We start from the raw sequence: 22,619 nt of genomic DNA on the forward strand, positions 1-22,619 counted from the left end.
ATCATGTTTCCTCTAGGGACTTTAGGCCTATCAGTCTGTCTTCGTTTTAGCTAAAAATTCTAGAGAGATCTACTAGAGGAAATGGAAAATGTGGGCTGTCTGGTGATCGCCTATGTAGATGATGTGGACACCCTTTCTGATTTGGCTCAAGGCTAACTGAACCAGGTAACTAGCTGGGCGTTCAACGGCGGCCTCGCAGTAAATCACAGCAAGACGGAATAGGGGATCGCCCTAATCGGAATTAGTGGAGCTTTAGGAACCACTCATTCACTGGGACTAAACGTCATGTTGAACACGGCCTGCGGATATTGCTATTAGTCTCAGGGAAACCGGGCGGTAACACTCTGGAGTTCTGGAGGGCCGTGACTTCGCCCTGAATACATAGACGGCAGCGCCTCTGAAATGGCTAACAGAAGCTCCTTCTCTTCGTATATTCTCCCAAAATAGTACTAGGGTCCCTTAGAACGTTATCCCTAGATAAGGAGCAACTAGAGCGCAAGATATGAGTGACCCATCGTTACCCTTTAAAGGTGCCGAAAAACACGTTACCTCTCAACGGAAAGTGATGGGAGTTCTGACAGGCCATTGTGCGATTGTAAGACTAAGAATTTCAGCTGCTCCCTTTTGTATCAGATCTCAAAACGAAGGTGAAGTAGAATCATCTCCCCACTTTGTGTGCATCCTTCACGAGACTAAGATGTACGCATTCTTAACTAACACTGAGCACTCAGGGATAGAAATTAGCCGCATTCGAAATTTAGTAATAGGCTCGCGGCGTTTCGCCGACTAAATTAAGGGTATCCGTTCAGCTTTTTCATGGTATATCAAAGGACCATCTCTGAATTGTCAAAGTATGCCCCCTGCCTGGGGAACCATTTTAACCTAACCCAACTTAACCTGTACTTCTCTGAGCTAGGGAATAAATAGTTGGTCACGTTATGTATGTCTATATCTATCTCGATTCCTTCCGGCTACTTCAAACAACCGTTTGACGAAAAAAGTTATAATACCCTACGCACAAGTGTGCTGCGGTATAAAAAATTTGTTTTGCAGCTTACTCTATGTAAGACATTTTAGTTTTAATTCATTGTTTTTGTTTTTTAGTTTTGTAACGATAGGTTAATGAATAAATTAAAATGTTTCGGTTATATACTTCAAACCGCATTTCCAAAGGTGCGAAAACTAAAACTCTGTAGGGTTTTATGGGAATCATTTGTTTGTATTTCCCGTTATGAATTGACTTTAGCATTCATAATAAAACAAATAAACAAAATGTATAAATAGTTAGTTACTTTTATGACATATCATTAAAGTGTACAAATATTAAGTGAAGTGATTTATTATGCCAATATTTTATCAGGTAACACTCAAGCTTGTTTTAAATATTTGTACATAAATACTATAGGGGTATTCATCTAAACGCGCTAATGCCTCTTAACCACACAAACATAAATTTAATTTTGTATGGAAAGCCGATTTATTTACGAGGTTTACCCGGTTACGAGAATAAATTTAACGTTTAGCTGAATACCCATGGTAAGTTTTCCTCAATCCTTTCCGAAAGTATAATATTTCTATGATTCTATTCTATTTGTGGACATATTAGTGAGTCAATTAGTATCAAAGGCTACATTTTACAGCATTTATAAAACTATTTCCAATTACACTTTCTCGCAACTACCAACATTCAAATAAATATGTCGAACTTAAATGAGGAAATCTTATTGCTTTACAACAATTAAAGTAATTAATAATAATTAAAATAAAATAGCTTTGATTACCATATACATTTAGATGCCATTTGTTGAATTACACTTATTAACTTAGTTATTTTATGCGATTCTACGTAGTTAATTGCAAATATTTTCAGCTACAAATTACCATCCAAAGAACATTTATTTATAAGAATATAATATAGTAAGAATTCTTTTACTTCACTTTATTGGACTTTTTCTTTTATTAGAAACCATGTTTGAAATACTTTTGTCTATAAATAAGTACTTGCACTCAAACATTCTTATTTGTTTTTAACATAAATACAGTACTTTTAACAAAAAAGCGTTCGGTTAACATCATTGAAAAAAAATAAAGTTATCTTAAAACAAGCTCAAAATTTTAAAATAATAAATTATTTGCTTTTTTCTTTGCTATTTGTTTGGCTTTATAAGAAATCATATTCAACAATCGCTCGGCCCCTCGTGACTAATTTATTTGCATTTACTTTGTTGACGCAGCCGATACAACGCCGGAGTCGGTTTGTCTTCGAACTACTCTTGGCAGGGGTTTACGGAAATTCGTTCCACGGCATTTTACATCAACAAATTATTAAGTACACAGCTACACAGCGAAAAATATGATCTATAAAAACAAGAAGATAGTCTCCATTAAAAGTTTCTTAGGGCTTAGGGGTAAAACACACGAAACAAAACGAAGAAAATTCTATAGAGACTACTCATTGATTTTGTTAGAAAATTCTAAAACATTTTATTTAATAGTAAATTCAAATTTTGCTTTCGTGTAAGAATATCTTTAAAAATTTGCATTTCATAGAGGAAATCTGAATGATTGCAACATTTAAAAATATACGTTTCTTTATTTTATGAAATGTCTTCAAAACTTAGATGGAACTCATTTCTAAAAAAAATTATTTTTTGTCGTCAGGGTGTAACTGGTTATGTGATTAAAAACTAAAATTACCTTGACATCCTGAACATTGGTCTAGTGTTAAGCGGTCGGACCTGCAGCTAAGAATACAATTTTGAGCAAAGCCTTGGAAAACCTCACAGAAGATATCTGCGGGATTTGCGAAATAGAGGGTACGGCAATGTTTTTCGGGCTGACATGTTGCAATCTTTTGTGGTTCCCACAGCATACCGGTATTTCGGGAAATGAAGAAACGAATGAGTGCGAGAAAACAGCTCTATGATATCCCCAAATACAAGTTCAGAAGTTGAAGTAAAATCCAGAGCCACTAACAGCAGGTGGACAAATCTAGAGGCATGTAAAGTAGCGGGCGGTCGCTTGTTGAGTGGAAGATTAACCCAAAAGTGCATCGTTTGGCTTTCTAAAATCAAAGACGATCAACAAATTCACAACTCAACCTTGAAAACCAACATTTTTTCGGATCACGATCTGCTGTAAAAAACAAAAAAACAGCTTTATGTATTGTACATATAAAGTGAGCTATGAACTTTCATCCCGGTTTAGCATTTTAATAACACCTTGTTATAATCGTGCGTATATATGTATATATGTGCTTGTATATACATTAATACATACATATGTTGCAATTCTGAATACAGAATCACAGCAATTAGTATTAACATATTATTGCTTGTAATTCAAGGCAATTAAAATCGTAGGAAGGGTGCTGATTGACGACAAGAAGCAGCGAGTTCAAAACCGGCTCACCGCTGCTGAGTATTCGCAAAATGCCTAATCACCACTGAGAAAACTTTGTATGTACGGATTTCTCTATCTATCTATTTTATTAAGCATTTTTACTCACATTTGTCTATTGTCTATGCATTGTTTGTTGCATTACACAAATTTTAGCTGCTCCTGACCCCATTAACTAGTTTTTCTTAAAACATATATTTTTCTCCTGTTTTTTTTCTTTCTTTCTTTCTATTTATTTATAAACTGCATAATATTGCATTTGTGTGCATATCTGATGTAATGCGAAAGATTGAAAAGAGAAAAACAACAAAAAATTAGATTTAACTTTCCAATGCGGTAATAGTTTGATGTTGTTGTTGCTATTGATGCTGCGGCTTTGACACGTGCTGGCGCTATGCAGCCAATACAAACACATCGCACGCCATCTTAAAAAGGGACACAACTCAAAATTTGGCATTTTAGAGATTTTGCGCCAAAAATGTACGCAGAGCTTTTATTTACATTTCGGTAAAAGCTGGAGCAAATTTTTAATTTATATTTTGTTAAAAAAAAACCTAAGGTAAAGTCACCCTTGCCCATGTGATTATCATGCGCTAAGAAATAGTTGTTCGCATTTTATGGCAAACGTATTATTTTGAGTTGTGTCTCTTTTGTAGACGGTGTGCGATATGTGCATGGCTTACATACAACTTGAAAAATAGCAAATTGCTAAATATGCCGATGCAACGAACGCTGACTTTTCGCTTTCGAGAGTGTTCGTGTTTTAATTAAATTGAGTAAAAGTGAGAAATTGCAGATAGTTATGTTCACACATATTTACAAATAAAAAAAAAATAAAAAATAAAAAATAAAAAAAATAAAAAATAAAAAAACACATATTTACACATGCACATACATACATATGTACCTAATTTAGATATCTTTGTGCGAAAAACGCTGTAAAACAAAGCGTGAAAAATTAATCAGATTAAAAGCTAATAATAAATTTAATTGCTTAACAACTCAACCAATTTGACTAATGAAAGACACACATTTAAAAAAAAAAAGTACAAAAGTCACGCAAGAAAAGCGAAGTTGTGTTCTGTAATTATTTGAAATATATATTACTTTTTTTAGGAACAATATTTTTGCATAAAATAGTGAGACAGATAGAATATAGATAGAAGATGGTGGACCACTGAAGAGAGAAAAAGTGTGGTTATGTGCAGTTTTTGTGAACGCTGACATCTACATATCTTCGATGCCTTTGCAAAACCGCCCATCGACCAATTGCAACTTTTATAGGAGAACGAAAAACTGATTTTTTTTTAAGGCATAGTCAAAGAAAGAATGTTCAATCCTAATACATACAGTTACTTAAACAAGGCTTGATTTTTGTTTTTGATATTCGCAATGTTTTTCAATTAAATTTTTTTGTTTGTTATTTTTCTATAAAAGTCAGGGCTCGAAAATAACTCTTAATCGAAAAACCATATTGGTTTTTTTCGGATAAATGGATAGATACTTATCATATTAAGCAGTCACATAACGGTTTCTCTCGGAGAGATATATAAATGGTCGCATTATTTGGTTGCCCTCTGAGATCTATATTTAATTTTAAGAAACGGGTAGTGGGTTATTTTTATCCGCGTACCCGGACAGGGGGTGATCTTGTTCCGGGTAGTGAATTGCACAACTTGCCTGAGTAATATATTAAGGATGAAGTAAAATTTAAGCTGTGCTTACATATGAAATGTGCGTATAAATACAACCGAAAGAGATTTATTTTTATTTCTATTTTATATTCTTCCTTGACTGAGAAGAATTTTTATTTCGCATCGATATAGGCTCCCCTCTGAGGGCAATCAATAAAGGTTAGGCTACCAGACTTCTGTAGCGTTAGCCAGGCAGAAGTGGGTGTAAAGAAAGAAGTAGAAGACACGCTGCCCAAACCTAGACCTACACTCGGAAGTTTTCCATTGTCTGACTAGGTGAGAGACCGTCCTTAGAAAAAAACATTTTATTTTTGCTTGGAACAGAGATCGAACTTTGGTGCTACCAACTCTAACTACTCGGCTACCGTATTTAAAAAGCGTACATTGTTTTAATTATATTTAATTCATTTAGTTAAAATAGTATTTACTGTTTAATATAAAAAAATTTATTAAAGCATTTACATACATATATCACTGATAAAAATAACCATTAGTATCCGTTAGTCAGTACTTTGCATTGTAATAAATTAGTCTATTTATATAAAAGTATGCAAATACATACATACATACATATATACTTGCATGTAAAATATGTAGTTTTTTATTATTTTGTAACTAAACTTTCTAGGCACATACATACATATATACAATTATAGATTATTATGACTGTATAACTGTTAATAGAACATGCATTTGACAAATATGCATGCAAACTACTTTGAACTTAATTATTTAACTACAAATGCCTGCATACATATGTATATATACATCTGTATGTATATTAGCGTAGGCCGAAAATCCGCTTTTTTAGAATTTTGATTGGTAGTAGCAAAAATATGGATCATTATGCTCTAAAATTACTAATACTTTCGAAGATAATTGCACTTTTACTTAAAAAAAAATGTATTAATCAATGCACTTATTAAATTTTATTATTTGAGCATATTGAACTTGGATGGACTTGGGCGAGTCTAAGACGTTGACCAAAAATTGTCATCTTTCACCCAGATTGTTTTTAGAGCATAATGAACCATATTTTTTCTATTACCAATCAAAATTCTAAAAAGGCGGATTTGGGCCAATGCTACTCCATATAAGTGGCTGGTTTCAAGTGACAGAGCGAAGTTTATTAGGAGTTTTACTAACAAAAAACAATGAAAAATTAGTTATCTCCCATCCAAACCGAGCCTCTTTTCACCAAATTGTGAAGTGTAAAAATAGGTTCGTTCGCGTAGCTGTTAATTGTTCATGTTTAACCAAAACTTACAAGTTTTTGCGTTAGCGCACGCAAAAAACTTGCAAAGTAGGGGAAATTGAGAGAGCAAAGTGACATTTCATTTTGAAGGGAAGCTGCTGGTTTCTGCTGGAAAAATTGTTGCCAACAGCAATTTGCAAACAGGAAAACAGCTGATCAAAAACAGCTGGTTGGCATTTACGCAAATCACAAAATTGAGTTTGATGGTTTGGAAGTTAAAAATTACAAAATTCGACTAATTAAACTTGTAAGAAATAAGTAGTTATTTGTTTAATCAATAAACTGGTCAGTATAACACTTTGTGATAACTTGTCGTACGTTTTAAATTTTACACTTTTGAATGTAAACAAAAATTATATCAGCTGTTCGTCTAACTTGCAAGTTTCTGCAAATTTTCTGTTCGCGTACTATTTTGGATATTTTTCTCTTGTGAGCGAACAGATGACATTTCGCCGGAATTTGGCAGTTGGTTGGTTTCTGCTGGAGATTTTAAACGAACGCACCTAATATTCACCAATATTGGCAGAGAAAAATATTCATATCATGCGTCAAAAAGTGCGATAGCGATCCGAAAATTGTTGCTAACTGGTTATAGAATTTCTCCCTGGTCTGAGAATTCACCGACATCGCAATCACATTTCTGCAGTGTGACGAATAGCTTGTTCACCGCGATCAAGGCGAAGGAGATTTAGGGCCGTTTTCACCATCTCTGGTTAACACTAATCCCCAGTTAAACATCTTTACCGACGTTACTGACTCCATTCATTTAACATTGTGTCGGTAACACTGTTTAACTGGGGATTAGCGTTAAGCGGAGATGGTGCAAACGGCCCTAAATGCATACAGCAATGCAGCGAATATTCGCTAAAATATCACTTTCTAGAAGCAAAGATGAGATCCAACTAACAGTTGTTGAATCGATGATTCTTTGGATCATTGCTTTCGGGAGATACATAGATCCAATTGTTGTATTTTCGAAAGCTCTTTAGATGCCCTAGAAATCATAGAACCCTTGGATCCCATATACCAGATACCTTGAGCCGAATTCGTGAATTTCCTTAATTATTTCGCTTACTATTTTTACGTTGTACGAACGAAAATAAAATTCATATGAGCATAAATAATAACAAATACTTATTTTATGTACATACATTATGAATGTTTTAGGTACAAATTTTTATTAGGTACATTTATGTATTTCTTTTCCAAAATTAACACACACACACAACAAAACGTAATAACTAGAGCAGCAGTCAATGCAATCATTTGATTACAGCAAATTTACACTTGTCGATGGCGTAGTAGTATTTTATAGTGAGATTTAAAAGATAATTGAAAGCGAAACTGATGTGAATTTAATATAAAAACTTGTATAATTTTTATATGTACACACGTACATATTTATATATAAATTTATGTGCATGTTTCTAGCGAGGAATTGTACCCTATTACTATTTACGATTTACGAGTCAATAAACTAAATAAAAAGTGGGATCGTTTGGGGTTAAATATTAGGTTGCGTATATAAGCGATTATCAGAGCAATTACCAGCCTTACAATAAGAGGAAACGAGAGGCGGAGAATGATCTTGAACTTACTTATTTACATATATTTTTCATGTTATAAAAATAAATTACCAAATAAAACACTCTTATTGAAATAGTAAACAAAAATTACACTACACTTTTAAATACTATTGTAAGTATGGAAGTTAATAAAATAAACCACTGTTTTTACATTTCAGTCGAAAACGTTGCGAATGTTGCGGAGGAATAATTTACCGTATCCTTACACTTCTCAATAGTAATTCATTCTAAGCTGCAAATGTTGCCGAAGTTGTAATTATTTAACATAAAATAAATTAGACAACAACATGCAATTGCAACGTTCCTTCAGCATTAGCCAATTAAAGGCATTGCTGCGCAAAGATGGACTTGTGCGCCTGCGTCAACCGGTAATGTTCATAGAAGTGAAACAATAAAACAAATTATTTCGCTATTTAGTACCTTTTCACAATGAAATCTCTTGATATACATACTTTCTGTGCTTCATCTTTTTTTTTTTTTATTTAGGTTATGACCGTTGTGCAAGTAGCCTGGCCTTGCTTGATTTTTATGCTGCTCTACCTCATTCGACTCAAATTCGGTCCCGAACAAATAGAAGACTGTCAATTTGCCACACGTCTGCTGCCCACTAAAAATCAAGTGCTACCCAGTTTTTATTCGTATATTTGTAGTTTGGAAAATAAGTGCATGAGCACAAATCCGTATGAGGAGACTACCAGCTGGAAAAATGCACCGTAAGTACATGCATATGTATGTATGTATGTTAAAGCATGAACAGACGGCAGCATTGATCCCCATCAACCTGTTAATTTGGAATTATCTCGCAATATTTATCGAAATTAATGCGGATCAGGGGCATTTTCGATGAAAACTAAAGAAAATCCCAAGAAATATACAGTGACCCACATAAAAATTGCGACCCGATATTTGAGAGAGTTTTGTCCAATTTTCCTTAATTATTTCCTTAATTTAATTAATTTCCTAATTAATCCTTAATTTTCTTAATTTATTTAATATTTATTATTATTTTGTACTTATGTATATATAGTTGATCACTTAACAAACACCATAAAGATAAATCTGATTTTCAGACTTGGTGCAAAAATTATGCAAAATTTCGCCAAAATTCTAACCTTTTAATCAGCATCTTTAGAAAAAAAATTTGGTAAGCAGTTTTGTAGGCCATTAGTAATAAAGTGTAAATATGAAGTAGCTAACACTTACCATTACTTTTTGGCTATATGTTTTTGTACGGTGCTCTGCATATTTAGTGTTTTATTTTGTTTTAATTTATTTAAAGTTAATTGAATTTTTAGAGTTAATTTTTTATTGAATAGCAAGCCAACAAGTACAATTGTAGGTATATAAAATTGGAGTAATTAATAGAACAAATTTATTAGTTTTATTAAAAAATTTAATTTTCTGGTCCTGGAACTCAATTTGGATTATATCAACTGCTTCGTAAATCCGGATTAACGCTGCCGCCTGTCTATGCTATTACAAACATAATTACATATATAATAACCTCCAAAGCTATTTTCCATAGAAGTGCAGTAGCTTCATACAAATTTTGTGACCCACCTTTTTATATATATATATATATTTTTTTTTATATTGCACACTTTAGTATGAAACCAATTATCGATATCGTGAATATTTTTGTCACTGACGATCGCATGTTTGACGCTGTCATCGATTTGCCGGAAAAGGCGAATTTTATAAATGCCGTTACGGCTGTGGTCACGGGTGGACATTTTAATGAGATACGACGTAAGTACTTACCTACGTACTTAATGCAGTAGAATATCCACATAAATACCTTTATCACGTTTATCTAACTAAATTTGAAGTGCAGTTATTAAATTATTAGTGTTAAAGTGTAATCAAATAGTAATTATGTATTATGTGTAATTCATTTGGGTATTTGACATTTGGTTATCACTTACAGAAAGTATCGGCGATGTTATCGGTGTAGTACCACAAGTGGAGGATTTTCTGAATGGCACTTTCGATATAAGGCGGCTGTTTTCAGGTATCTACATTCCTATTTACACACATGTGTATGTATGTACATTAGAGTGGTCCAAAAACAATAAAGTCGGAATTTTTATGCTGTCACCGAAAAAACTATACCCCTAATTTTTTTTTTTGAAATCAAAATATATTTATGGATTGCTGACAGCGCTCAAAGTTTTCCATGTATTTTATATGGGGAAAACACAACTTTTCGTAGAAATGATATAAAAAAAACTGTGGTCCTCTTCAGGTGACTTCCAATATTAATATCCAATTATTTATTTAACCATTTTTTAATTCTAAAGATTTTTTATTGGTCCCCCCATTGAATTTTCTGGAGGTTTTGGAGCATCTATAAAATATAGTTACCATGAAAAAATGGATAAAGAAACAATTGCGTATTATTACTGGGAATCTCCTGAAGATAAGCAAAGTTTTCCGATCGAAAAATAATGATTTTCATGATTCATTATTTCTACGAAAAGTTGTTTTTTCTCCACATAAAATTCACGGAAAACTTTAAGCGCTTTGAGCACTCGCTAATTTTATTTTATTTTTTCAAAAAAAAAAAAATAGGAGTATGGCGGCATCAAAAATCTGACCTTATTATCTCACAGACATTTTTGGACCACTCTAATGTACATACATTTATTCCAATACCATCCTTCTATTGGTTTTAATGAACCTGCAGCAATGATAACAAATCAGTTTTTATTTTGCCGCAGATCGTCGAACCTTTGTGAAGGCCGGTTACTTGATGTGTGGCCATCCGTTCCCCAGCACTGATACCATACCTTTAGTCAATGATATTCTTTATGACACTGAGGATTTCAGCAAAGTGAATGACGACGAAATCAATGTTATGCCTAGTAAGTTCATACAGATTTTGGGATTAAAAATTGCTTATTGAATGTAAATATTTTCATAATTTTCAGCCAAATACTGCAAACAGTTGTACTTGAACATTACTACCACAACCACAGGCAAGCTAACTTGGAATGTGGTGAAACCCCTGATACATGGCAAGATTTTATATGCGCCCGTCACGGAGGAGACTCAGTCAATTATGATGCATGTAAGCTGAGAAAATTTTTTATCTAAATTAAATTGTTTGGATACGCCCTTGTTTTAAATTGGGATTTTCATACGTCTGGGAATACTCCCTACTGAGTTTTCTCTGATTTCGCTTGGAATAGTACCCCAATATAATTTTACTCACCTCCAAAGCTCTTGCATGTTACTCGGAGCTTGCTTGTGCTATGCCAATCCTCTCCGTGGTTTCAGTTTTTCGATTGCGTTCAAGTCTGGACTTTGTGCTGGCCACTGCATTACGGGAAAATTTTGCTCAAACAGCCGAAGGTGTCGAATATTTTCAGAATCCTTTGGATTTCCAACCTGCTGGCAAAGAACTTCTTCTTCAGGGTATGCACTTTTGTCTACAAAGTCCGGCAAATTTGTTTGGAGAATATGGAGATAGACTTCCTTGTTCATTATTCTTCTAATATTAACCAACGGCACCAAATGCCAGCAAGTAAAACACCCCAAGCCTTGCTAGTAGCTTTCTAAAGGATTGGTCCACGAAAAACCATAATAACGAGCTTCGCTAGATTCTAAGAAATAATTATACCAATTCTGATAGAAATTGATAAATCGGTTACCGAGATATACCTCGTCGTTGGCGCCACGCCCACTTTTGATAACATTTAAATGGGACCACTGTGGGTCTGTCCTTCACGCAAGGCCAAATTGGTTAACAAACAAAGTTTTAAGTTAAATTTAACAAAGTAACAAGTCGAATAGATAACCTCCTCCTTTTGTTTTTTGAAATTGGTTCAAAAAGGGCGTACGTCAAAGGCCAAGTAGAAGTTGCAGCTTTTTGGACAGATAACCCATTGAAAATTATATCAAAAAGCTGCAATTAACTTAAGAGTCGACTTTATTTTGATTATAACTACAGGCCAATATGTCTAAGGACACTTTTATAAAAGTTAAAAAATTTTCATTTTTTACCGGTTTTATTACACTAGTACTCCTAAGGCTAAAAACATAGTGGAGCGGCGAGCAAGGCGACGAGCTTAGCATCGAGCAAAGCGTCAATTGTAAACGTGTATGAACGCTGTGCTCTTCACTCTGCGCGCTCTCATTGAAACATATACTACGTTTGTAATCGACGCGTTGCTCGATGCTCTTCGCTCGCCGCTCCACTAAGTTTTTAGCCTAAGCGCTATGATGTATTTTTGGAAAGGTTTCCTATCTTACGATAGTTTTCGGAACTCAAAAAATCTATGTTTTTCGTTTTTGAAAAATATAGTATACATATATGTATGTAGATCAATGAAGCGATGTTAGGAATATTTTATCAAATGTTCAAAGCTTCCACCGATACTAGTTGCATTAAATCCGTTCGAGAAATTAACAATTGAGCTGTGTGGATACTTTTATACCCTTTGTCCTATATCGGATATAAAACATCAGGTTATTAAACTTTGAGGGGTCAAAATATAACAAAATCTAAGGGCATCCAAAACTCATTGTCTACCCTTTCCTTCCAGGCAAACACAACCTTCGAGGAGTTGAATCGCCTGAAGCGGCTGTCAGTTGCGGTTGCCGATATAGTCACCAAATTGCGCGAAGATGAACAATTTCAGAAGAGTTTCGATAGCCTACTCAAGTTGGCCACGTCGCCAACTGTGCGCGCCTACATCGGTGACGATATTGATGTCGATGAAATTGTCGGCATTGTCAATCGTATACAAACCGATCCACTTGTCTACGACGTTATTATGACAATTAAGAATATATTAGAGTGTTTCTCGGTGGATCGTTTCATACCCGTGGCAACAGCTAAAGATTTGCAACTCACTGCGTATGATTTAAATGAGAAGCGCTTATTCTTTGCTGCGGCATATTTCAATAGAACTGATAACGAAGTATCATACAAACTGCATATGGATACCGAAAACACTCAACCGACTTTCGAAAATAAAAATCGTTTTTGGTTCCCAGGCCCAGCGGGTAGTATGATACGCGACATGAAATACCATCGCGGCTTTGTACAGATAAAGAATGCCATCGATATGGGCATCATAAAACATATGAAACTTTTGCATAAAAATGTGACTGAAGAGACATCTTTCGAGTTGGGCACACATAGTCCTCTGACAATTGAAATCGAAACAGGTAGCGGATTTGGTGAAGACGAAGACGATGATGATTGGTCGACACCGCAAAAAGATGACACCGACGACTTTGTACAGTCTCAAAACAAAACGAGCAATGCAAATTCAATGGAAACCATGATCAACTCAGACGATCTGAAGGTACATACACGCAAGCGACGACAAGCTCTGCTCGATTTGATTGGCATGTTTGGTGGCGGCAATACAGACGCATTGAGCAAATATGGCGTAGAAGGTCTGCAAATGCACACGAAACAATTTCCATATCCCGCCTACACGCACGATGAGTGAGTACATAGATATTCTTTTACTATGGAAATTGGAAAAAAAGAAAGTAAAAAAAAAATCTCTAAATTTGCTTTAAAAAATCTATTGTAGCATGAAAACAGGTATTTACTTGGCACAGGCGATACAAGTCGCCTTTTTCCTGGGATTGGTAGCGGAAATTGCTAGCTGCGTGCGTCACTTTATTTGGATGCGCGAAAGTCGCAACACTATGGTATACCGAGTCTTTTGAACTACAGATTTGTGGACCGTACATTTCACACAATTTAAATTTGTAGATCATGCGCTCCATGGGTATGAAGCCTTACTCAGAGCTCACATCCTGGATTTTGGTCACATTTGTTGAGCTCGTTGTTATTTTTGTCGGCGTAACGGCTATACTCTATGTTGGCGGTTTGCTCATGTACGCCTCCTTCATCTTCGTAATGTTCTTCCTGATTGTGTTTGGCGGTTGTTTGATTTCTTTTTGGTGAGTAATAAAGAAATTTGCATGTAGTATACACACCTTGAAATTACTTTACTTTCAGCTATATGTGCTCAACTTTCTTCACCTCGGCAACAATTGGCGCCGTTGCTACGGCACTACTCTTTTTCATCTCCTATTGTCCCTACATCATAGTTTTGCTCTTCGACTCGCATCTTAACTCATTTGAGAACTTTTGCATCAACTTATCCTTCACCACTGCCTTCTCACACGCCTGGAGCCATATTATGCGTATGGAATTGCAGGAAATCGGTTTGGGTTTCGTACAAGTCTTCCAAGAAGGTTTTAGTGGTGAATTTGGCTTTGCTTTCTTCATGATAGTATTGGATGCGATAATCTATGGGCTTATCGGCTACTTGGTGCGACGCTTCTTGGATGGTAAGCACTGGCATTTAGTGACGTAATTTCATTAAATTCTATGCATATTTTTCTCATCACAGATGAGTACTGTTTTACTGAAGTACAACGCGAAGACTTGGATTCGGGTGTGGGCGCTACAATTACAAATGTCAGCAAATTGTATGATGAACAAATTGCAGTCAGCGATGTGAATTTGTCACTGCCCAAGGACAAGATCACTTGCCTATTGGGTCGCAATGGCGCCGGAAAGAGTACAATAATGTAAGGGCGAAAAAAATGATATATGTTCGATCCTCCCACTCACATATATATATATATATATTTAGCAAAATGCTCACCGGTCAAGTGGTACAGTCAACTGGTCGCGTTATACTCTCTCAAGCCATGAGTAGCAGAGATGAGTTCGATAAAGTGGGCGTGTGCTCTCAAGACAATATTCTAATACCAAATTTGACAGCGCGTGAGCACTTGGAATTGTATGCTTCTATCAAGCTAAAGCATAATTACAAATCGGAAGTGGATAAGACACTGAAAAGTTTGAAATTTGGCAAATATGAGGATTACCAAGCTGCTCAACTGTCCGGCGGTTACCAGCGTAGACTTTGTGTGGCGTTGGCCTTCATAGGTACGAAGTGACGAACGAGGACATGCAGTAGCCACTTGCGGTATTAACCCAGGTTTTCTTTCATTCATATGTAGGTTCGCCAAACGTAGTGATATTGGATGAGCCATGTAACGGTGTCGACTCGAAGGCGCGTAAAGATATATGGGAGCTTATACAACGCTTGCGCAAGGGACGCGCTGTGGTTTTCGCTACGCACTTTCTAGACGAAGCTGAATTTTTGAGCGACGTTATTGTGATCATGAAAAATGTAAGTCTCCTACTCTGCTTTAAATTTTTAGTGCTTTTACAGGACAGCAACTTGTAAATTTTGTGAGACAAACTGCAGCTCCCACTCCATCAATTATTTTGTACCGTGTGTGAAGAAATTGTAGGTGCAGCTATTGCATCGAAGTCCCTTCTTCCCCCGCAGTATAAAAATTAATAATCTAACACATCTTCCTCTCAGGGTAAAATCATTGCCAAACATAGTCCGGCGACACTTCAGGAATTCTGCACCTCAGGCTATGACGTGCTGATCCATTGCAACGATACTCAAACTATTACTGAAATTCGAAACACCGCTGAAGAAGTACTGGCCAGCTTCAAGGAACCGGATTGGTTAGAAACCGGTGACATACGCTTCCAAATACCATACGACCAGAATGGCTCACGTAAATCAATCGATTTCCTGAATTATCTGCAAAATTTACAACTTAGTGACCGTATTTCGGATTTACGTGTCGAGAGTCGTAATTTAGCACAAATCTTCTCGGAGTTGCATAAAGACCATGAAAATGGATTTACGGCCGCCAAATCCAAGTCGGATATGAGGCCAGTGGAATTGAAAAACTCGAGTGGGGCTAATATTGTGAGCAGTTTGTCATTGTGTTTCTTAACCGCTGTGCGAAATTTACTTTGGAAACGTCTTCTACACTTCAGCCGAAATTATCGCATTTTGATGTGCGTCATTGTATTGCCAGCGATATTCGAACTGTTCGCCATGTGGTTTGTCACTTATCGCCTGGAGGACGATTATGACAAAACGATAAGTTTCACGCGCGAGCTATATCCGAAAACAACGCAAATGTTCAGTATGGAATTGAATAGAACGCTGACAAATGCCGCTTATGATAGCTTGGCAGAGCAGTGCTCCGATGAGAGTCCATGTCGAGAGTTTGGCAACTCGAGTGCAGCTTTCCATTGGATCTTAAAATCAATGAATGAGTATCAGGAGAAACGCTATGGCGGCTATTCCTTCAACGACACGAATGCCATTGTTTGGTACAACAATAAGGGTTACCATGCTATGATGGCTTGGCTCAACGATTTGAATACGAAACTGTTGCAAGTGGAGTTGGGAGACAATAATTTCAGCATCACAGCTTTCAACGAACCATGGAAGCTGGGAGCGGTGGAGCTAAGTACGACTTCAGTGTAAGTGCAAAGAAGTAGCTAGCAAAATCCTTAATCAATTAGCTTTTTTTCTTAAAATTATAATCGCTGCGTCGTTTAGTTTACGTCAAGCCGGCGATTCTTCTATGGTATTTATACTACTGATTGCCTTCAGTTTAGTGGTTGCGGTGTCCTCTGTTTTTCTAGTCAACGAACGTGTTAAGGGCGAGAAGCTACAACAGAAGCTATGCGGCGTTAATTTGGCTACCTACTGGGGCGTGGCATTCGTTTGGGACTTTCTGGTAAGAGAAACAAATATCAAATTTTTTTTTAAACGAGCATTTTAATGCGTCTTTTCCAGGTCATGCTGCTCGCCATATTGGTCTGTGGTGCTATCATATTCGCCTTCGGATTGCCAGTCTTTGTTGCTCGCCAAAATGTTGCAGGTATCTTTGTGCTGGCGCTGCTCTTCGCGTGAGTGAAAAATGGGATATGTATATGTAGGTACCTTAGACCGTACCACCTTACAAGCAAACAAAAAAGTTCGCCATCACATCTGAGTGTAAAGTATTTTAGCATGGAAATTTCGAGGATTTTTTTTTTTCGCCGAACAGATTAAAAAGAAATTACCTTGTAAAAATACTTAGCCTACGGTACGGTCTAAGGTACAAACATACCAGCATACATACATACATATGTATCTGAAAATTTTATGATTGCCACTTTAAATTCACAGATTTGCTTGTATTCCTGGCGTACATGTATTTGAGAAATGTTTCAACGACTCCAGCGTGGCGATTGTTACCATTTTCTGCTTGAACATCATAATTCCGCTCTTCACAATGGCCAACATTGTGCTGCTGGGAGTGGTCGGTGACTCACCAGTATGGGACGATTGGCGTTACTTCCTAAATCGGGCATTCCTCGTTTTTCCGCAGCACGCGTTCGGCGATGGCCTGTTGGAGATCTGTAAAAACTATATGGTTTCACTTGTCTTCCAGCGTTACGACATCGAATCATACAAACATCCCATTTTCAGTGATTTACTGCTACCTCATATGTTGGCATTATTTTTGCTCGGCATTTTCTTCATCATTATTAATGTGCTTTTGGAAAATGGACAAATTTATAAATTATGCGAATCGATTTTGATTCGTCTCCCCTTCTACCAAAAGTACGAGGACAAGCAGGCGGAAGAATTGAAAATCGTGTCCATACAAAATTCGCTTAAGATAGCAGATAAGGATGAGACCCCACAGGTCTTGAAAGTGGACAATCTGTACAAGTGCTACGGTCGCGGCCCATATGTTATTAGGAATGTCACTTTTGCGGTAAAGGCGGGCGAATGCTTCGGGCTGCTAGGTAAGAATGGCACTGGCAAATCGACGATATTCAAAATGCTTTCTGGTGAATTGCAGCCAAATGTGGGCGCAGTCAACTACTTCAATGTAAGTAACCGTTCAAAAACCAATCAAAACTAAAATATTGAATTGCGAAGGCAAATGACAGATTTAATTACAACTACTTTTTAATTGCAGGGAGAAATTGCCTACTGTCCGCAAACGAACCCTCTGGATTCTCTGCTCACTGTAGAGGAATGCATCCGCTTCTATGGTAAACTGCGACGTGTCGCCAACGTCGATAAGGTAAGCCCCTACATAACAAATTCGAAATTTTAAAGATGGAAAACTCCTTTCAAATTCACTTGAAAGGCACTTTCTGATATGTTTTAAGGACTCCAAGAATTTCTCTGAAATTTTTTGAAATTTTTTGGATATGTATCTGATAGCAGGTGTTTCTGACTCGCGAGTCTGTTTAGATGCTTTAGTGAAAATAAATATGTGTTAGTTACACTGACATGACTCTAAATGACTCTATTGTATGTCGAAAGACGAGTCTTCGCGTCCACAGATGGCTGGACTAGTTTTCACCCACGGTTCGTTGAGCTGACATGGGGCCCAACCGTCAATGAGTGAACCTCCGGAGGTCAAAAGTGTCCCCAGATGCTCTCTATTCGGTGATAGTTTTACAAGGGTGCCTTTCCTTGTTAGTCATACAGTTTTCTGCAATGTCGCTGTGGCCCGGAATCCAAATGAGCCAGATCAGAACATATTCTTAGGCGGTTGAGAGAGTGGTCAGATATCCGCTGACCAGTTTTGGGACCTGATAGTCTCCTGAAAACTTCCGCAAGCCGTTAAAGAGGTGCAGTAATCTGTATGACCAGGAATTTAATCAAAGCCCTCCAGAACTGCAGAGTGTTCAGTTTTCAGTTTTCGAGCCTGTTAACCACCCGGTATCGCCAAGCCTAACGTTCAGCTACGTAAAGCGCTAATGTAGGGGTATTACGCAGTAAAGTTATACCGATAATGGCAATACTTTGCAGCCACTTTCGTCGCTTGACCCTTTCAGAAAGCTTCGACTGACGAGATCTTATACGTCCTAGTAAACAAATCCAGCTTCGTCTCGCAGGGGTTAATGGAATGGCCGCTGTTAGCCACTCACCTAGTTACCAAATTTAGCTAACCTTGTGTAAGATCGAAACTGGTTCTCAAAGGCCTCCTCTAACCATACGTGGCCCGCAATCAGCCGACAGAGTGAACAATTGTATGCGAGCTACATATTCATCGATATGCTGTAGCGGTCGGATCTTGTTGGCCCCCGACGAATGTTCAATACATAATATAAGTATAGCAGTCTACCAAGAACCAAGGGACCATTTTAAGCTCAAATAGACCAGCGAGCATAGCTAAATCGGATCAGCTCTTTGTCCAGATAATGAGCAGGCTATTTTAATATGTCTGCGTACCTACGGACCCATAAGTTTCCTCCATTCGAAATATAGGAAGTGATCACAAAAGTTTTACCATTTCTTGTATCTTCGCAAAAATCCAAGAAAAAAATTTTATTGAACGTATTCATTGATCATAACCTCCAGATGAATGCAATCGTTGCCATCGTGTGAGAGTATATTGATTTCGCCACGATTCAAGCGTAAGCTATTCGCATCGTTAACCAAAAATTCACTAGCATTTTGTGACTCGTTTAGCTGACGCACTTGGGCGATGATGCTGCGCGACGAGGTCATCGTCTTGTCGTAGGCGGTCAGAGTACAATGAATTGGCTTGGTGGATTGCACGCTCACCAACCAAATGACCAGCAGGTGCTGATTCAAATTCTGTGGATTTGTTATTTTTGCCTCGAGTTGCTTGTCCTCCAAAAATGCACTCCACGATGTCCGACAGGCCATTATCAGTATGGGCAAATGCGCGTCTAGATGTTCGTGTGGCTTTGGCAGAAAGGCGTTGTGTATGCAAATGCCACGCTCGGCGGGGGGATCTGAGCTAAAGTCGATAAAGTAAATGAGGTAATATGTATGTATATGAGAATGCTGATATACATTGCACTATTACCACTTCTCCTTGACACCGCCATACGCCAACACACCCAAACACACATTATCACGAAATTCCAAATTAGTCGGATCAAAAATCAACACGGAGCGCTTACCGCCATAGATTTCTTGACACTGCACACCAAAATCTTCACTGTGATCGCGCAAATAATGCGATAACACCGATGTCACACCTATAGTGCGGCCACAAGCGCCAATCGGACATTGTACGGGCGTGTGTGAAATAGTCAGCAGCGAGACCTTCTTCCTTAGTGACTTGTTTCCTGCGCCAGTGCCAGTGCCGGTGCCGGTGCCGGTATCAGTGCCCGTGTCACCGGCGCTTGAAGCGCCCACATCCGTTTGCGTCGGCAGACTCTCCAACATCGAACGCTCACCATTTTGTGCTAAACGCATTTGTTGGCGAAATAACGCAACATCTTGAGTGCTGAATTGATCAAACATATCCTTACTGTTGGTGGGAGCCCAATTGGTGAAATTAGCGTTCATTTTGAGTAGTTCTTCCTTTCGCTTCTCAATGGCCTGCTCTTCCTGCTTTTGCATCTTGAACCTTTGGAAATTTTGAAAATGGTCATACATGGTGGGCTGCTGGAACTCTGGCCGCACTGGAGCACTGCCCGCTGATCGTGGCTGCAGACGATCGCAATCCTTACAGCAATTCGCCATGTTCATTATTTCCTGTGGGGTTTGCTTCGCTGCGCTTGTTTAGATTTATAACTGGCTGGCGTTTTTGTCGTAATTTGTTGGATGGTGCTTTTTTATTAGAGGTGGATGAGTTTCCGGAGATAAGTTCTGAAGGAATTTGCTTTGATAATTTTGAAATTATAAAGTATAAAACACTGAAATTTATTTATGAAAAAACAAAAACAGAAGACTGTATTTTGACAAATTTTTTATTTGAATTTCTCCTTAACCATTGACAGCTTATAGAGCACGTACTCGAGTCGTTCCAACTGAAGTCGTACCGTCATGTTTTGGTTAAGAATTTGAGTGGCGGTAATCGCCGCAAACTGACGGTAGCGCTAACCTGTTGCGGTCGCACCACTGTCGTTTTAATGGATGAACCCACAAGTGATATGGACCCGGTGACGCGTGCCATTGTCTATCGCACAATCCACGAACTGCTCGCAATGCAACGCGCCGTCGTGCTCACTTCGCATTCCGTGTCTGAGATTGATGCAATCTGTCATCGTATCGCAGTGCTCAAGGATGGACAAATACTGACCAGTGGCAGTCCGGAGAGCTTGAGTACACAATACGGTGGCTACTATGATGTCGTCATTTATGGGGATAACCAGTTGATTGAGTCGGTAGAGAAGGTAAGTGTGTGGGGAGCCAAAGGCATTACGAAAAAATAGAAATAAATAACCTACTATTATTGCGGTTTCAGGCTATTCATCTACGCCTGCCACAGTGTGTTGACTTCCATACATATACGCACTCCATTAAGTTTAGTTTGAAAATCAAAACGTGCAAGCCACAGGAGGTTAGTACTTTTCTTTTGGGTTTTCGAATAGCTACAAACATTTCCCTCACATTTTCATATATAGAGTGATAGCGATACATCGCAAACAACACCGAACGACAAGGCAATCACTCTGGCTGGTCTGTTCACCGAGCTGGAAGCTTTGTCCGAGCAATATGAGGGCCACTTACACTATACCGTCAACCATTGTCGGCTAGATGCGGTGTTCGAACGCATTTTGGATAGCAGCGAACAACCGTCGCCACTATCCGCCGGCTTGAACAAGTCAGGCATAATGGGCAGCCCTTCGACCGGTTACATACACAATGGTTATGTTGAAACGGAGACTGTCACATGACCGACCGTACAGCGCGTCGCTGCGTCAACCATCGCTAGCTGATTTTACTACTCAGGCTGTGCTCTACTAAACTAAGCTCTAAGATTTTTAATATGTTTAGTAAGTTTAGCGCGTTCGGTCACAAATGGCGTAACCCCATCAGTAATATGCGTCCATGTCAACATATACATATGTACATATAAATAACTACACGTGTATTTACTTAATTAATCAATGCAATTGCAATGTGTGATAAGTTTTATTTTTTGTTTTGTTTTTTTTTTTTTAAATATTTGTATTTGTTTTGCGATTTTATTTTATTTTAGTGTATGAAGGTGTCACAAGTTCGGGTGTAGCTGAGTAAATAGTATTTTATTTTGCCTTTTTAAATGTGTGAGCTTTTATTTAGATGTTAAGCGTTTATAAATATTATTAATATTTCTATGGAATATCCTTTTATATTCTATTGGCAAATTTGTACATATGTATGTATATGTGTGTGTGCAACTTCTGTTTTATTTGTGCGTAATTAATTTCAATGGCGTGCCAATTGCCAGAGCTGAGCTCGAAATAAAATAAACAGTAGTGGGATTCATGAAACGTCGCAAAGTTGTTGCAAAATTTGCAACCTTGCGACACAGCTGATTACTTTTGTATAGAAAATTTCTTGCGACAAAATCGCGCAATTGCCATATTATTTGAGCTGGCAATTATCGCAAAGTCAAAGTCGTGAAACACATGTTTTTTATTGTCTTCGAATACTTCAAGAACAAGTCATTTTTAAGCAAAAAAAAACCGACCTCAATTCCCATATAAACATTTAAGATTATCGTTAATTTCTTCATGATCGGATTTAAACCGAATTATTGTGGGACCACCTGTGTGAGTAACTCCTTTATTTATAAATAATAATTACAGAAATCGATTAACGGGGTCAAAAAAATATTCCGACGAATTGATAACCTTCTCCTTTTTGTGATGTCGGGTAAAAAGTGTATTAGTTAACGCTGCTTCGAAATAAACACTTTTAAAAATTTACATTTTTTTTTAATTCTACCTTTGCAACCTGGAGTTGCCATAGGTCGTTCATACAACTTTGTTCGCAACGTTGCCATTTCGCCACAAATGTCACTTCGCGACGGTTTTATGAATCCACTAGTGCGATTTTAGTTAAA

The 22,619-nt window shown here is 37.5% G+C and overlaps 2 protein-coding genes across 2 annotated transcripts; one reads left to right on the forward strand and one right to left on the reverse strand.

Moving 5' to 3' along the window:
* Positions 1-8,083: 8,083 nt before the first annotated feature.
* Positions 8,084-22,350, forward strand: LOC118733001 (ATP-binding cassette sub-family A member 13). The gene is made up of 21 exons (XM_036462147.1): positions 8,084-8,302; positions 8,421-8,647; positions 9,541-9,683; positions 9,862-9,945; positions 10,655-10,798; positions 10,865-11,004; positions 12,482-13,395; positions 13,487-13,607; positions 13,672-13,862; positions 13,921-14,255; positions 14,318-14,498; positions 14,564-14,862; positions 14,937-15,109; positions 15,308-16,275; positions 16,355-16,535; positions 16,595-16,707; positions 16,970-17,681; positions 17,772-17,879; positions 20,566-20,961; positions 21,033-21,128; positions 21,193-22,350. Exons 1-21 carry the CDS (start codon positions 8,222-8,224, stop codon positions 21,463-21,465), a joined length of 5,880 nt encoding a protein of 1,959 aa, XP_036318040.1. The 5' UTR covers positions 8,084-8,221; the 3' UTR covers positions 21,466-22,350.
* LOC118733002 lies at positions 18,961-20,416 on the reverse strand. Its single transcript, XM_036462148.1, has 2 exons — positions 19,644-20,416; positions 18,961-19,574 (listed from the first exon to the last, which is right to left on the reverse strand). The coding sequence occupies exons 1-2, from the start codon at positions 20,312-20,314 to the stop codon at positions 19,136-19,138; spliced, it is 1,110 nt and encodes a 369-aa protein (XP_036318041.1). The 5' UTR covers positions 20,315-20,416; the 3' UTR covers positions 18,961-19,135.
* Positions 22,351-22,619: the final 269 nt, after the last annotated feature.

Source organism: Rhagoletis pomonella, unplaced genomic scaffold (assembly GCF_013731165.1).
Source record: "Rhagoletis pomonella isolate Grant_MI unplaced genomic scaffold, Rhpom_1.0 Rhpom_scaffold_00002, whole genome shotgun sequence".
NCBI classification, from domain to species: Eukaryota; Metazoa; Arthropoda; class Insecta; order Diptera; family Tephritidae; genus Rhagoletis; species Rhagoletis pomonella.

Coding starts and splice junctions, on each gene's coding strand:
- LOC118733001 (XM_036462147.1), top strand. CDS start 8,222: ATGCAATTGCAACGTTCCTTCAGCATTAGCCAATTAAAGGCATTGCTG. Junction 14,499..14,563: donor GCCGGAAAGAGTACAATAAT/GTAAGGGCGAAA, acceptor ATATATATTTAG/CAAAATGCTCACCGGTCAAG. Junction 16,536..16,594: donor CATTCGTTTGGGACTTTCTG/GTAAGAGAAACA, acceptor CGTCTTTTCCAG/GTCATGCTGCTCGCCATATT.
- LOC118733002 (XM_036462148.1), bottom strand. CDS start 20,314: ATGAACATGGCGAATTGCTGTAAGGATTGCGATCGTCTGCAGCCACGA. Junction 19,575..19,643: donor GGCGGTGTCAAGGAGAAGTG/GTAATAGTGCAA, acceptor TATCGACTTTAG/CTCAGATCCCCCCGCCGAGC.